The sequence below is a fragment of the Ceratotherium simum genome, chromosome 35 (genome assembly GCF_057802395.1).
Source record: "Ceratotherium simum simum isolate JZ-2026a chromosome 35, ASM5780239v1, whole genome shotgun sequence".
Classification (NCBI taxonomy): domain Eukaryota; kingdom Metazoa; phylum Chordata; class Mammalia; order Perissodactyla; family Rhinocerotidae; genus Ceratotherium; species Ceratotherium simum.
Genome location: NC_141934.1, coordinates 13,918,112 through 13,935,703, shown reverse-complemented (window position 1 = coordinate 13,935,703; position 17,592 = coordinate 13,918,112). Strand labels below are relative to the sequence as shown.

Below are 17,592 nucleotides of genomic sequence, written 5' to 3'. Positions count from 1 at the left end.
CTTCTCTAAAATACTCTAATCAAGTCTCAGACCCCAATTTAAGATACGAAGGGGACTTACACGATGGTACAAACAAGATCTTTAAGATGACAGCTATTTCCTCAAGCTCTTTTCTTCTTTAAATAGCAAAATTATGTAAAATAAATGTTCCCTGCTATTTTGGTAAATGATATGCTATATATACACAACAAATGCCAAGAAATTGTGAGCCAGCCTGTTTCGAAGCCCTCATATAGTTAACATACGCCACTGCTATTTTCCTCTTCTTTTATATTACATTTTTTTCCTTGGGAAATCTTGGCTCATGTAGGTGAAAAATACTTTTAGGAACCCAACTGATTCAAAATGTAGTCTGGCTTTCTGGGCATAATTTAACTCAGAAAGACCTCTCTTTATGTCTGTCTTAAAACAAGTTTTCGTAAACAAGGGTGCCCCAGCCTCCTGTGGATTGCCAGAGAAGGACTGTGAGCAGGTCCTCATTTAAAATTGCAGAGAGTTGAGCCACTTTCTCAAAGTCGCATTTCACAAAGGTCAGTGACCTCCGTGCTCAAAGCAGAAAGGTGACTGGAACGAGGCTGGGTGGGAGGGAGGCTAATATTTACTCAATGCCCGCAGGTTTCTGGTTCATCAAGCTCGGTTAATCTTCACGGCAGTCCTGCAACCTGTTGTCCCCATTTGGCAGATGAAAGCACCTGTGACACGCACAGCACATGCTGCGTGATCAACAAGAGCTCTGTAAATAGTCGTTATTGTTATTTATACTTATTATTGAAGTAATAAATGCGCAGGTTAAAAATTGCAAACGTTACAGAAGGGTCCAAAATGAAAAGTAAAAAAAATTCCCTTCCCTCAAAACTCCCCGTTCTCACCCAGTCCTCCTCCCCAGAAGCAACCAGTCTCAGGTTTCTTATGTATTCTTCCAGAATGTCTATGACGTAGAAGCATAAATACTCTAAAGCAGACTTTAAAATGCACACAGATTGCCTGAGGACCTGGTTAAACTGCAGATGCTGATTCAGTAGGTCTGGGTCAGGGCCCGAGACTCTGCATTTCTTCTTCTTCTTCTTCTTCTTTTTTTTTTTTTTGTGAGGAAGATTGGCCCTGAGCTAACATCTATGCCCTTCTTCCTCTATTTTCCATGTGGGATGCCTGCCACAGCATGGCTTGATAAGTGGTGTGTAGGTCCAAGGCTGGGATCTGACCCCACGGACCCTGGGCCACTGAAGTGGAGCACACGAACTTAACCACTACGCCACCGAGCCAGCCCCGTGACTCTGCATTTCTAACAAGCTCCTAGGGCATGCTGAAGCTCCTAGTTCGGGACCACACTTAAGTCTTAGTAGCAAGGACCTATATCATGGGACCATATTCTAGCACATTTAATAATGATTCCCAACAATCTTTTACTGTTGGATCAACTTGTGTGTGTGTGTGTGTGTGTGTGTGTGTGTGTGTTTATTGTGATAAAATATACATAACATAAAATTTACCATTTCAACAATCTTAAGTGCACAGTTAGTGGCATTAAGTACACTCACATGGTTATGCAACCATCACCACCATCCAACTCCATAACTTTTTCATCTTCTCCAACTGAAATTCTGCCCCCATTAAACACTAACTCCCCATTCCCCACTCCCCTCGGCCCCTGGTAATCACCACCTACTTTCTCTCTGTGAATTTGACTACTCTAAGGTCCTCATATAGGTGGAATCATACAGTATTTGTCCTTTCGTGTTGGGCTTATTTCACTTAGCGTGATGTCTTCAAAGTTCATCCACGTTGTAGCAGGTGTCAGAATCTCCCTGCTTTTTAAAGCTAAGTAGTGTTCCATTGTGTGTACAGACCACACTTTGTTTACCCATTCATCCACTGATGGACACTTGTGTTGTTGTAATATTGTGATACACATCAACTTAAAATTTTGTTTTCATGTTTTCGTAAGTGGATGTGCCATAATCTGTTTCATTAGTCCTCTCCTGGCGATTGTTTCTAGTTTTGTAATCTCACAGCCTAGCATGCCAGCACCAGAAGAGAACATAGCAGAGTGGCTGTGTGTGGGGACTCTGAAGTCAGGTGGCTTTGCCAAAGGCTGGCTTAGACACCTACTGTGTGACCTTGGCAAGCTCCCAGCCCCTCTGTGCTTGAGCGTCCTCGTCTGTAGAGTGGGGATGGTGAAAGGAAAGATTAAATAAGATGATAGACACAAAGCGCAGACACTGGACTAACACATGGCAAGCTGACTGTCCACATCAGCCGTTAGCTGCATGGAGAATCGTTGTCCACTTGTGTCTGTCCCCACAGTGAATACCAGCAGGACAATTCTGGGTGGAAGCACAGACGATTTAAAATTTTGAAAGATATCACAGATTACCTTCCAAAAAGGTTGCAGTGGTCGCTATTAGTCACGGAAAGAAGTATGGAGCCCTGGAGTGTCCTTGAGGAGAGGAGGCAGTAAAAGCAGAATTCAAGGAAGATTATCAGGCCACATAGTCGTTTCCCTCTGCGATGTTACCCTCAGAGTCAAGGGCGATCCGTTGACGCTCACTTCGTCCCCGAAATGAATTCACAATGCACATAAATGTTCATTTCCTTCCTGCACCTGGTAATTCTCTACGTTTCCATCTTCTACGAATACTTTGGGGGACTGTTTATAGTTTTGATTTTGATTTTGATTTTGATTTTGAGGTCGCTTCTTGGGGACAGGGAGTCCTACTCATTTGCTGTTCCCTCCCTGGAACCCATTTCACACACCCCCTACTCAGTGGGTAGCAGTCTTGACATGTCACCCCCCTGGCTAGCCTTTCACTGCACCCAGTTTATTTTATTTGCAGCGTTTCTCACAATGTGCAAGATATCTATGTAGATATATATATAAATTTTTCATGCCTGCCCCTACCCCACCCCCAGTAGACCGTGAGCACTGCAAGGAGGAGCCTGAGTTCGTCTGGCTCACCTTTGAAATCCCAGCAGCACCTGTGGACCTGGCACAAGGCAGATGCTTAATAAATATTTGTTGAATAAATGAACAACTGGATTTTGTAGCATCCATGGCGGTGCTAAGGATTGAGGGGTTTTTTTGAGGGAGGGGAAGGCAAAATACATGTAACATGAAATTTACAGTTTTAACCATTTTTAAGAGTACAGTTCTGTGGCATTAAATATATTCACACTGTTGTGCAACCACCACCGCCATCCATTTCCAGAACTTTTTCATCTTCCCAAAGTGAAACTCTGTCCCCATTAAATACTAACTTCCCTTTCTCCCCTCCCCCAGCCCGTGGAAGCCACCATTCTACTCTGTGTCTCTATGAATTTGACTACTCCAAGTACCTCATGTAAATAGGGTCATACAGTATTTGTCCTTTAGTGACTGGCTTATTTCACTTAGCATAATGTCTTCAAGGTTCATCCGTATTATAGCATGTGTCAGAATTTCCTTCTCTCCCTTTTTTAGGCTAAATAATATTCCATTGCATAGATGTACCACATTTTGTTTATCCGTCCATGCATCCATCGATGGACACTTGGGTTGGTTTCACCTTTGGGCTGTTGTGAATAACGCTGCAGTGAACATGGGTGCACGTTCACAATGCTGTGCAACCATCACCTCTACCTAGTTCCAGAGCATTGTCATCACCCCAAAAGGAACCCCTGCACCCATTAGGCAGTCACTCCTCATTCCTCCCTCCCCCAGCCCCTGGCAAACACTAATTTACTTTCTGTCTCTTTCTGAAGTTGTCTGTTCTGGATACTTCACATAAATGGAATCATACAATATGTGACCTTTTGTGATGGGCTTCTTCACTCACATAATGTTTCAAGGTTCGTCTGTGTGGGGCGCGGGTCAGTGGTTTGAGGATTTTACAGTGGTGTCCTAAGACGGCTCACACCAGGGGCCAGCCTGGTGGCGCAAGCGGTTAAGTGCGCGCGCTCCGCTGCGGCGGCCCGGGGTTCTCGGGTTCGGATCCCGGGCGCACACCAACGCACCGCTTGTCAAGCCATGCTGTGGCGGTGTCCCATATAAAGTAGAGGAAGGCGGGCATAGATGTTAGCCCAGGGCCACTCTTCCTCAGCAAAAAGAGGAGGATTGGCAGATGTTAGCTCAGGGCTGATCTTGCTCACAAAAAAAAAAAAAAAAAAAAAAAAAAAAAGACTGCTCATACCAGCTCTGGAGAGCAGATTGATTGTTAAACATTCAGGAGTTTTGGGAGCCTGTTCTTTAGCCCTTGATAGCTTGAAATTGGTCATAGTGGGAGTATTCACCCCACGGATATCCGCAAATGCCAAACATCGGTATGGTTTGGGGATTTTATTTGAGATTCAGTTTATGGGCACACCAGTGGCTTTGCAACACTGCTGTAATCTCCACCAGCATCCCCCCAAAGTTACCTCAAATACATACACACTCTCAATAAAACGGTGTTCTTGCTGGGCAAGTGCCGCTTAAGCGAAGCCCCAGATCCCAACTTCCAACCAGATTTTCGGGCCTAAGGCAGTCTGGCTCCCGGCCTTTGCTCCCAGGTGACACCTGCCTTCCGGCTGCAAGGGACGTCCCAGCTCCAGACTGCAGGGGCGATTGTCTTGAGTCCTGTGTCATGGGGTTCTGGGCCTCTCGGATGAGGAGGGTCCCCAGCTCAGCCAACAGTGTAGGGGCTCCATCCCTTAGCATGGCTGCTTCCTGATGAGGAGTGGATGGGGGGACAGCAGAACCACCTGTCTGACTCTGATGTACTAAATCAGCCCCCGGATCAGCAACATCAGCACCATCTGGGAACGTGCTAGAAATATAAAATCTCAGTCCTCAACCAAGACCTTCTGGATCAGACCCTCTGGGAGTGGGGCCCAGACACCTGTGTTGTGACTGGCCCCGTGGGGGTTCTGAGGCTCCATCCAGTCCACCAACCCCTGCACAAATGTGGCACCCTGAAGAGCTGTCAGCCCGGCTGCAACTGAGCCGTGTCTTTCAATTCCTGCTCCAGAACACACCATTTGCCACTGTCTGGCAAGCCCGCCCACACAGGCCAGCTCAGTTCAGGCCTCATCTTCATTCCCCAGACACATGTGAATGCTGGGGCGAGGGAGTGGTGCCCAGTGATTAGGATCCAGGGCTCTAATACCAAAGACAGCGAGGCTGAAGCCTCAGCTCCTTCAAGCTGTGTGACCTTGGATAAGTGCCTTAACTTCTCTGAGCATTTGTTTCCTTATCCATAAAGTGGGGATAATAACAGTCCCTAATTCATAGGTTGATTGTCAGGGTAACAGGAGATTATGTAAAAGGCTTTCAGCATAGCTCTTAGCATACAGCAAGTGCTCAAGAAATAGCTGTGTGGTTTGAAGGCTATTATCTAAAAAGTTTGAGGGAGAGGAATTCAATGATTAATCCCTCACATTTGTACAATGCTTTAAAATTCGTTTGCATAATGACTCTGGAGGGGCTTATTTGTAGCAGATACATTGGTGTCCGTCCCGGACCCCCTTAACCAGGCTGGTGCACCCACCAGCTGCCACCTGTGTTGGCTGCTCACAGCTCACAGCTGCAGTCTCCCCTAGGGAACTGCCCTTGGCTGGGGGGAGCCGCCTCACCTGGGCATGCCTGGGACGTCATACCCTTCACTCCTGGGTGGGGTACCACTGACTGACTGATCTGAGCGCAGGCCGCAGACCTCTGGGTGGGACAATCTCGGTGGGACAATTCACGCTCCAGAGTCCTCCGTGGGGTCAGATTTCAGCAGAAACCTCATCCTCCCTTAGCTTGTCCCCTGCCTTGTCCTCCTTCCCTCCCTTCCCAATGGGTTTCTCTTGAGAGTACTTCCTCAATAAATCACTTGCACAAGAATCTTCATCTCATTTTTGTAGAAATAGAAAAATCCATCATAAAATTCATACGGAATCTCAAGGGACCCCGAATAGCCAACACAATCTTGAAAAATAAGAACAAAATTGGAGATCTCACACTTCCTGATTTCAAAACTTACTGCAAAGCTACAGCAATGAAAACAGCGTGGTTCTGGCTTAAGGAAAGATATATAGACCAATGGAATAGACTAGAGAGCCCAGAAATAAACCCTCGCATATACGATCAGATGATTTTTGATGAGGGAGCCAAGACCATTCAATGGGGAAAGGACAGTCTTTTTAACAAATGATGCTGGGAAAACTGGATATCCACACGCAAAGAATGAAGTTGGACCCTTACCAATACAACACCACGTACAAAAACGAACTCAAAATGGATCAAAGACCTAAACCTGTAAAGCTCTTAGAAGAAAATACAGGGGAAAAGATTCATGACATTGGCTTTGGCAATGATTTCTTGGACATGACACAAAAGCTCAGGCAAAAGGTAAAAATAGGTAAGTTGGACTCTATCAAAATTGAAAACTTCTGTGCCTCAGAGGACACGATCAACAGGGTGAAAAGGCAGCCCACAGAATGGGAGGAAATAGTTGCAAATCATATATCTGATAAGGGATTGATATCCAGAATATGCAAAGAACTTCTACAACTCTATAACAACAAAAATAACCCAGACGACCTGACTAAAAAATAGACAAAGGGCTTGAATGGACATTTCCCAAAGAAGATATACAAATGGCCAATAAACACATGAAAAGATGTTCAATGTTTGGGAAACGCAAATCAAAACCACAATGAGATACCATTCCACATGCCTTGAGATAGGTATTATCAAAAAATGGAAAATAATAAGTGTTAGCAAGGATGTAGACAAATTGGAACCCTTGTTCATTGCTGGTGGGAATGCAGAATGGTGCAGCTGCTGTGGAAAACAGTATGAAGCTTCCTCAAAAAACTAAACGTAGAATTACCATATGATCCAGATATTCTACTTCTGGATATGTATCCAAAAGAATTGAAAGCAGGGACTCAAACAGATATGTGTACATCCATGTTCGTGGCAGCGTTATTCATAATAGCCAAAAGGTGGAAGCAACCCAAATGTCCCTCAACGGATGAATGGATAAATAATTGTGGTGTATATGTATACAATGGAATATTATTTAGTTTTAAAAAGGAAGGAAATTCTGACACCTGCTACAACATGGATGAACCTTGAGGACATTATGCTGAGTGAAATAAGCCAGTCACAGAAGGACAAGTAACGTGTAGTTCTGCTTATATGAGGTCCCTAGAGTAGTCAAATCCATAGAGATAGAAAGTAGAATGGTGGTTGCCACGGCTGGGAGAAATGCAGGATGCGGAGTTAGTGTTTAATGGGTATAGAGTTTCAGTTTGGGAAGATGAAAAGGTTCTGGAAATAGATGGTGGTGATGGTTACACAACATTGTAAATGTACTTAATGCCACAGAACTATACACTTAAAAATGGTTAAAATGTCAAATTTTATATTATGTATATTTTACCACAATTGAAAAAAAAAGAATCCCATCTTAGGCTCTGCCTCTAGGGAACCTGACCTATGACACAATTATTACACCCAATTTATGGGTAAACTGAGGCTCAGAGACTATCTGTATATCTTCTCCAGTGGGGATGAAATAGCTCCCATCTCACAGGGTTATGGTGAGGATGAAATCAAATACTGATGCTTATAAAGACCCCTGATCAAGGAAGAGGGTTGCCTATGAGGATGGGGAAGAGGACACGGGGCCTTCAATTGAATTGTGGTTGAATGTTGGCAATTTCATAGGGTGCAACCAATAGTAGAGTTTGGTCCTTAAGCCAGACAGTAGGAGCAAAGCTATTTCTCTCACTGTTATCTATATAATTTTATATGCTTTGACTATTTCAGAATAAAACATTTTTATGAAAAATACTAGAGTAAGTGGGGGTCCGTGGAAGAGTTGGGAGGGAGAATATCCTGTCTTTGACCAGGAACACAAGGTTTTGATCAGACAGACCTGAAGGCGAACCCTGGCTCCACGCGTCTCTAGCTGTGTGACTGTGGGCAAGTCACGTGACTTCTGGGGCCTCGGTTTTCTTGTCTGTAAAATGGTGATAATACTATCAACCTCATAGAACTGTTGTACGGATCAAGTGCATGGAAAACAACATCTAGAATGAGGCAGAGAGCACAACCTTGATGCTACTGGGCATTGGTGGTGGTGGTGATAGACGGATGGAGGGTTAACTCCAGGCTCCAACCCCAGCCAGCCTGCCTGCCGACCCTGTGCTCTGTGCTCGGCCCCACATTTCTAGCCCAAGAGAAGCTTGACAGCTCCAACTTTCCAAGCCCACCTTGCCAGCGAGTGGTGTTTCACATCATTTCATTTGTCTTTTTTCTTCTCCAACTTCACAAGCAGGGTGTGGTCCCCATGCTTCTGAAACCTGAAGATGCACCCTTTCTATGCCAGAGCACTAGTTATTCTTGGGTGAAATATATGAACTAATGCAATAGTTAATTAAAATAATAATACTTATAAAAGCATCATCTTTTATTTAGAAATTTCCCCCCCTTTTACCTTTTCAAACGTTGCCCAAATTTGCCCTCCAGTCCCCCACATATTCATGACCGTGACTGCCCAGACTTCTTTTTTCGATGCCCTGATAGAAATGGGCATTACTCATTCAATATGGCTCTCTCCTGTGAGACTGGGAGGGCAGGGACAGATCTGTCCCCTCACTGTCGTGACCCCAAAACTCACCACAAGGCTGGCAGACAGCAGGAGTTTTGTGTTGAGGGTGAGGAAGTTGGAAGGAGACGGGTCATTTTGCCTCTGAGTCCCAGGTGAAGAAATTGCTGCTCAGAGGAACCAAGGGGTTTCCCAGAGTAACAAGAAACAGCATTGTTAGAAGGAAGGTATTGCATGGAGAATGGATGGAGTCCATGGGGTCTCAGACTCAAGTGCCTACGGGGCCAGACAAATGGAGCAAAGTGCCAAGGGAGAGGAACGCAGAGCAGGTGTAAGGGTAAGTGGCAGAAGAGCCTCAGGGCTGGAAGTAACTTGGAGAAGAGGAGGCTATGGAGTGTGTGTCCCATCTACAGGGGCACACTGCCCAGATCTAGCCTCACTGTTCCCTTAGAGAAATGTGGGCCCCAGATGGAATGTGTCCCTTTTTAAGAGACATCAGGAATCGGGCTTTTAATGTGAATTCTCCCAATTTTTGGGGGCCAGCCCAGTGGCGTAGCGGTTAAGTGTGTGCACTCCACTGCAGCAGCCCGGGGTTCACAGGTTCGGATCAATGGCGCGCCCTGACGCACCGCCTGTCAAGCCATGCTGTGGCGGTGTCCCATATAAAGTAGAGGAAGATGGGCATGGATGTTAGTCCAGGGGCCAATCTTCCTCAGCAAAAAAGAGAGGGATTGGCACCGGATGTTAGCTCAGGGCTAATCTTCCTCACACACACACACACAAAAACTAAAAAAAACTTTGGCATCCACTAAAAAAAAATACTGTGTGGGCAACATTTTGTGGGCATAATGTAACCCTTAGGTGATCAAATTGTTACTTCTGTTACAGAGAGGTGAGTCTAAATTCTGAAACACACATTCTTCCAAATAGTATTCAGGTCTAGAACAAAGATATCCTCATTTACATAGCCTGCCGTGTGAAACAGGGTTCCCCTGGATTTGTGCAGCGTCCAACCTGTACAACTGTGTGTAGCAGCCCTAATACATAACTCTTGAAGTTGTCACCCCCTACAGTCCAACTCGATAGAAATGCCAACCCCCTACCTATTTAACTCTCCGGACCACAAGAGAAAGCCTCTCACCTGTCTCGGGTGCAAGAGCTGTGCGGCAAGGCCATGGAGGGGGAGTTCTAGCCATCATGACCAGATTTGCTCTGTCCTCTAGGGTGGTGAAATTCCGTCGCACGGGCGAGAGTGCAAGGTCAGAGGACGACACGGCTTCGGGAGAGCATGAGGTCCAGATTGAAGGCGTCCGCGCGGGCCTAGAGGCTGTTGAGCTGGACGATGGGGCAGCTGTGCCCAAGGAGTTTGCCAATCCCACTGACGGTGAGGGGGCCCTGCAGTTGGAGCATTAGCCCAGGCCACAGTCAGGGGCTCTGAGGTGTCAGGGTTGCCTCCCCAGGTGGTGCTCTCAGAGGGATGTCGTGAAGGGGCAGGTAGGAGGGCCCAGAGGGCCCAGGGGTGACACTGGAAGTGTGGGCTGGACCTACGTGGCTTACTTCAATAGGCAAGGTAACATCACAATCCCTGCCAGTCAGCTTCATTGCATAGCATTTGACTGAGGATGGGAGCAACAATGATGATGGTGATGGTGATAATGATAGTGATGGTGATGGTGATGGTGATGGCAGTGATGATGGTGATGGTGATGATGATGGTGATGGTGATGGTGATAATGATGATGATGATGGTGATGATGATGGTGGTGATGGTGATGATGATGGTGATGGTGATAATGATGATGATGATGGTGATGATGATGGTGATGATGATGATGAAGATGATGATGAAGATGGTGATGGTGATGATGGTGATGATGGTGATAGTGATGATGATGGTGATGATGATGATGATGATAGTGATGATGATGGTGATGGTGATGATGATGATGATAGTGATGATGATGGTGATGGTGATGATGGTGGTGATGGTGATAGTGTAATGATGGCAGTGGTGATGATGGTGGTGAAGACAATGGTGATGATAATGATGATGACGGTGATGATGGTGGTGATGATGATAATCGTGATGAGGGTGTTGGTGATAATGATGGCGATGGTGGTGACAGTGATGACGATAGTGTAATGATGGTGATGGTGATGATGGTGGTGGTGGTGATGATGACAATAGTCAAGGGAGCCACTGACATTGGCTGAGAATTTACTCTGTGCCAGGCACTATCCTAAGCACTTTACTCGTATTACCCATTTAATCCTCACAACAGTTCCAATTGGAACTCTTACAATCCTCTTCCCCATTTTGCAGAAGAGGAAACTGAAGCACAGAAAGGTTAAGTATCTTGCCCAGGGCCACACAGCTAGAAATTAGCCAAGCTGGATTTACACTCAGGCAATCTGACCTCAGAGCCCACATTCTTTTTTTTTTTTTCTTTTGAGGCAGATTGGCCCTGAGCTAATATCTGTTGCCAATCTTCCTCTTTTTTTTCTTTTTTCTCCCCAAAGCCCCAGTACATGGTTGTATATCCTAGTTGTAGGTCCTTCTAGCTCCTCTATGTGGGACGCTGCCTCAGCATGGCTTGATGAGCCGTGAGTAGGTCCGGTCCAGGATCCAAACCCACGAATCCTGGGCCGCTGAAGCAGAATGTGCGAACTTAACCACTATGCCACTGGGCCGGCCCCCAGAGCCCACATTCTTAGCCATGACCTTGTATTGCTTCTGAGCAGAGCTCGTCAGACAAGAGACATGAGGCAGTGCTGTGGGACCTGGTCTCAGTCTCCCCTCGCCACGTGATGCTGATGGATGAAAACATTCCGTGCATCCCTGAACGGCTCCAGACTCCCAACACGAGAGAGGATTCATGACTTGAACTCAGGGTCTGTTGTTGGCAGATCTAAGGAGGCGATGACTGGAGGGATGCGAGGCGGTGGTTAGAGCAGTGGCTTTACTCTCAGGCTGATCTGGGCTCAACGCCCAGACCGACAGAGTGCCAGCTATGTGACACTGGGCAAGTCCATGTCCTCGTCTGTAAAATGGGGCTAGGACTGGGCCTTAACTAACAGTTGTGACAGGGACAAAATGAGATGATACACATCAAGGTCTTAGTGCAGTGCCTGGCACATGGTGAGCACTCAATGAAACCACCATTGTACTATTATTACTATTCTTATTATCAATGCTGTTATAGGGTTCATTCTGCTTTCTCCTCAATATTTTTGCTGGAAGAAACCAGAGCCTGCTGGTGTGATAAACACCAGCTCACACTTCTGGAGAAAATTCCGATTGACATAAAAGACCCGTGATTGAAATTCCAAAGAGAAGACAACTCCCATCGGGGGCTGATGAGATCCTCAGAAGCAGCCTACAGAAGGGCCACCCAGCCTGCTCCTTCAGTATTTTTATTTTTTATTTAACTTTTTATTTTGGAATCATTTTAGAAGTACAGAAAATTTGCAAAAGTAGTACAGGGAGTTCCCATATACCCTTCATGCAGCTTCCCCTAATGTTAATATCTTACCTAACCACGGTACATTTGTCAAAACTAAGAAATGAACACTGGTGCAATACTATTTACTAAATCCCAGACTTTATTCAGATTTTACCAGTTTTTCCAGCAGTGCTGTTACAGGAACCAATCCACCATACCACACTGTATTTAGTCTTTTAGTATTTTTCAAAACACTTATTAGCTTCTAAATTAGATCCTTTTTTTTTTTCTGAGCATACAAATAACACGCGTTCATTTGGAAAGCATTCAGACACTACAGAAATGTACAAAGTAGGAAAGTGAGTCCTGTCCCCTAAGATGATCCTGTGGCCACTTAATCTTACTTCTCCTGGTCCATCTTGTTTTGTTTTAAAAAATTAATTAATAATATATTATATGCATCTTTCTATATCTGCACATTCTTTACAGTTGAGCTATATTTCATGATGTGGATATATAAAAATTTACATATAATATATAAAATTTATTTAACCAATTTCCTGTTGCTAGACATTCTGGGTTTCCCAGTTTTCTTTTTGTAAACAATGTTGCAGTGGTCTTTATAGCAAGATATCTCTTCACACTTGCTGGAGTGTGTTTCTAGGCTACGTTCTAGAAGCAGAATGTGCTGCCTTTAATGATCTTGGCTGGGGACCCCCCAGACACCCCCACACTAGGACTACTCCAAGATGCACTGATTCCTTCCTACCTTCCCCCTTTCTCCTTCCCAGATACTTTCATGGTGGAAGATGCGGTGGAAGCCATTGGGTTTGGAAAATTTCAATGGAAGCTGTCTGTTCTCACCGGCTTGGCTTGGGCAAGTATTTCTGGGGGCAGGGATCTCGCATTCAGTCTCCAAGGAACCCCCATCATGCTGCTCAACAGGGTTTCCATGGTCTACAAGGAAGGACACAGTTCCTGCCACATAGAGTCTTTGGTTGAATCAACAAAGTTGATGTTGGGTGACCCTGGTGATAATGAAGGTCTGTGCTGGGGGGAGTTGGGTGTGGTTGTCGATTGCCCTCAAGCAGGAGTTGAATCTTCTGGCTAATTAAGTGGTTCTCAACTCTCTGGGGCTCAGGGCTACTATGAGATTGTGATGTCATCTCTGGAGCTCTCCTAGACAAACATGCACAGATAAAAATGTGTCTTCTGGGGCCGGCCCAGTGGCGCAAGCGGTTAAGTGCGCGTGCTCTGCTGCGGCGGCCCGGGGTTTGCCTGTTCGGATCCCAGGCGCGCACCGACGTACTGCTTGTCAAGCCATGCTGTGGCAGTGTCCCATATAAAGTAGAGGAAGATGGGCACGGATGTTAGCTCAGGGCCAGTCTTCCTCAGCAAAAAAAAGAGGATTGGGAGATGTTAGCTCAGGGCCAATCTTCCTCATACACACACACACAAAAAGTGTCTTCTGCTTCAAGAGGCTCATGATCTCTTGCTAAAATTTCCTAATCTACCTACAGCAAATAACATACATAGACTTTCAATACAACTGAAATGGATTTTTGTGAATAGTGTGAGGTGGTGACCTTACTATGTATTTTTCCAAATAGATAGTCAATTTCCCTACATCATTTTCCCCACGAATTTGAAAGGCGGCCTATATCATCCATCACATTCCCATGGCCACAAGGGTCTCCTTCTGGGATCCCATTTCTGTCCCATTGTTCTGTCTGTCTAGTCCCATAAAGGTACTGCGATGTTTGATTACTGGAGCTTCTAGTATGTTTTAATATATTAAAAGGTCAATATTCCAACAATTCTACATGAACAATGACCTATAAACCAAAGACAAACTCTAATTGAGTAAAGAGAAAAGATCATTGCCTCTTGACCTCTATAAAAATGTTTTTCTCAGATCTTAGAAATATGATGTTTTCCCACGTCCTTCATGGAGTGCCCCTATTTTTTTAAACATGGAAACATACACACACACACACACACACACACAAAGAATGTAAATGCCTATTTGTCAATTCCTGCCTGGGACCATACTGTTGTAACTACTGGAGCATTCGGTGTGTTTTGATGTGTGGTGGGGTGCCCGGCAGGCAGGAGAAGAGGGGGTTTCCACATGCTCTCTCTGGGGTCGTAGACTTGGCGAGGGCCCAACGGTCCCCAGCACTGGGCAGCATCCTGGCCTCACGATGTTTGCTTTCTCCCTGCAGATGGCTGATGCCATGGAAATGATGATCCTGAGCATCCTCGCGCCACAGCTGCACTGTGAGTGGCGCCTCCCCAGCTGGCAGGTTGCGTTGCTGACCTCGGTAGGCAGCCCGGCAGCTCTCTCCTGTTGTGTACAGTTCTGGTCCCCTGGGGTGTTCTGTGGGGTGTCCCCCTCCTCCTGCTGCTGCCAAGGGCTCAGCAGAAAAGATTTAAGCCCCAGATGAAAACTCTGTGACCCCGGCTTTCTTCGCCCCCCTCCCCACCCCACATATCCTGGCAGGTTTGCAGCCAGCTCTACTCCATCCGGTGGTCCAGCTACCTGGGGGGCCCAGACATCCTGCTCAGTTGCTGAGAAGTTGGAACCCACCTGGGCATGTCACTTAAACCTTATAAGCCTCACTTTTCTTGATGGCACAAAGGAGATGCCAATTCCTCCTACATGAGGGTGATTTTGAGGATTGGAAACAACATAATGCCTGACCCAGAGTAGATGTTCAATAAACAGTAGGGAGCTGCTGCTCCCTGAATTAGGACTTGAAGGAGAGTCAGGCAGAACCCTCAATTTTTGTTAGAGGGAGCTCAGCTGCAACCTTCTAAATGAGAAGAGAATGGCCAGGCTGGATAAGAGACTAATAATAATGATCTTCACAAAAGCTAATGTCAATTAGCTTTTATGCAACGTATGCATAGTATACGTTGTGCTCTTTAATCCTCACAACCCTATGAGGTAGGTACTATTATTAGCTAAGGAAAATGAAGCACAGAGAGGTGCTTCACGAAAGGTCACACAGCCTAGCTAGTGGCAGTCATTGCTAACTAGGAACACCTCCCAGAATGCTGTTTTTCTGTGGATAACTGGTCTGGGATGGTCTGAGTGCCTTCAGCAACCAGGCCTGGTCTGGTGTTAGCAACATGTCGTGCAGCTCAGTGGGAGGAGTTTCACAGGCACATACACCTGTGTGTATGTGGTTTAGTCACCTCGTAGATGTGTGGCCTTGGGTGAGGCACTTTATGCCTCTATTTCATCACCAGCATAACGGGGGTGGTAATGCCTGTTTTTCTGCATGTGGACAACAGGATGCGTACAGTGCCTGGTACACGGTAGGGGTGAGTAAACAGCACTTCTTTATTCTATTCCTCATCCTCACCGGTACCCCCTAAAGAATAACCACGGGTCTGTGTTTTTGCAATGCCCGGCCTTTCTGGTCTCTTGTCATTGGTTCAAGACAGCCACCACTAATTGGGCACTCATTCACTCATTGCGTGCCAGGCCCTGTGCTAAGAGTTTTGCATACATTACCTCTTTAACCCTCTCAACCCTGTGAAAGAGGTGCTATTATTACTTCCATTTCTACAGATGAGAAATCAAGGTTCAGAGAGGTGCAATGACTCACCCAAGCTCACACAGCCTATAAGAGGCAGAGGCAGAATGGAAATCGAGGTCTGCGGACTCAGAGCCCCTGCTCCCAGCCTCTGCCCTGGCCTCCTTCCTTAGGGTATCAGTTCTGAACTGGTGGAACAGGTAAAGCCATGAAGTTCCGTGGCCAAGTTTGCTGTAGAAAAGTTAGACCACTGCAGGAGTTGCTTTAACTACATAACGTCCATATAGAGGATAAGACAGACGGTCATTATTGTCACAGGAAATCCTGTGCGAGATTACCGTAATTACCATGAGAGATTACCGTAATTACTGTGATATAGCACTAGTGCTCCGAAGTACCTAAATCTCTCCCTTAGCAGGAGAGAGAATGGGGAAAATGCATGTTTGCAGAGATGATTAACTGTCTCAGGATGCAAGGATATCACTTAGCACATGACTAAGGCAACATCTTACCCCAAGACAGTAATCTTCAACACTTGTTCTAGGTAATCTAGAAAAGAATTCTGCAAGCCCCAGGTTTTAAAATTGACATTAAATGTTTTTAAATTGTAGGTTGCAGATTACATAATTTCCAGTGTATTGAAATATAAAAAATTTAAATAAAATTTCATATTGCTTTTTAAAATATGTCCAGTGGAAATGAAATACTTGTCTGATACCTACCAACCTCTGTTTAAAATAACATGAATAAGCCCTTCAGAAGAAGTTGAAAATTTTGCACTATCTTGTTTTCATCTTGAACTGGTATTTCCATTCCATTTCTCCATATACTTTTATCTAAATGTAATGTTTTCCTGTGCTTGGAAGTATTTCATTCATCACCCCATCATAATTTTCTGGGACTAAGTAGATAAATTTTAAATTATTGTTTTTCATTCCCTGAGATAAGTCTGTCAGTATTAAAAATTTTCTCCTGCACCAAGTTATCATTATAATTTTTAGTATTACTCAATAGATCAAAACAACAACATACAATTAATTTTGGTAAGTAATTGTTAAGCATAAGTAAATTTTATCAGAATGGACCCTTAATGAGTGGTATGAAGTGGTTCCCAATTATGTCACATATTCTTGAATGATTATTCATCGCCAAAATGAGTCAGGGTTCAGCATTAATTCTATTCCCATTTTTCATTTTTACTGAATGGATGTGACTATGAAAAGCTTTGTTCACATATAAAAAGTTTTAGGGGAACTGAAGCAGTTTTGTTATAATTCAACAAACTAACGCCCCTTGATTTTTTCAACAACTTCCAAGTTACCCACCAAAGTGCACACAGCAGTCGCTTGTGAAAAATTATTTTTAGTGATCTAATTGCTGACAGCTTGATTAGGCTCTCCTTCAATTTGGTTAAAAATAATAAAAAGGAATTGGAAACGAGATGACTTGCAAAAAGATGTGTAACTGTGTCATTGGTGTCCCTTTTGAAGGACATCATCCTGGAGGGCTTAACCCCAAAGCAATGCACTGTGAGGTGCACTGGTAGACGGGGGTAGAGAAGTGAGGGAGAGCTGGTCGAGAAAGGGAAAGTGGGGCAGCGAACAGGTGAGACCCCTAACCTGTTCTCGGGAAAGAGTCCATAGGGAAGTTGAGGGTTAATGAATGCCTTCTCTTCCTAATAGCTTATAGTTTGCATCTCAACCCCCTGTCTCCTGCTTCTCATATCCTTCTAACTCTACCTTGCAACCTTTGATATTTTCTTAGCAATAGGGCAAGACTTTTCTTTGATATGGTAAGAAATTGGTAAAATGTAACTCTGTAGTCAGACTGCCTGATTCCAGCCCAGGCTGCCCCACTTACACCTGTGTCACCCTGGCCAAGTGACCTCCCCTCTCTAAGTCTCAGTTTCCTCATCTGTAAAATTGGGATAATCATAGCATCCACCCCACAGGATGGTTGTGAAGCTTAAACAGTAACATGAAGCACTTAGAATCGTGTTTGCAACTTAGCAGGATCTCAGCGAACGCTGGCTCGTTATTATTACAAGGG

At 45.0% G+C, this 17,592-nt stretch overlaps 1 protein-coding gene across 1 annotated transcript in view; it reads left to right on the top strand.

The window, feature by feature from the left end:
* SVOP (SV2 related protein) overlaps positions 1-17,592 on the top strand; it is a 72,657-nt gene that overhangs the window by 10,585 nt on the left and 44,480 nt on the right. The window contains exons 2-4 of the mRNA XM_004429870.3: positions 9,779-9,939; positions 12,790-12,875; positions 14,224-14,322. Coding sequence (XP_004429927.1) covers positions 9,779-9,939; positions 12,790-12,875; positions 14,224-14,322 — 346 coding nt within the window. The remainder of the gene's footprint in view (positions 1-9,778; positions 9,940-12,789; positions 12,876-14,223; positions 14,323-17,592) is intronic.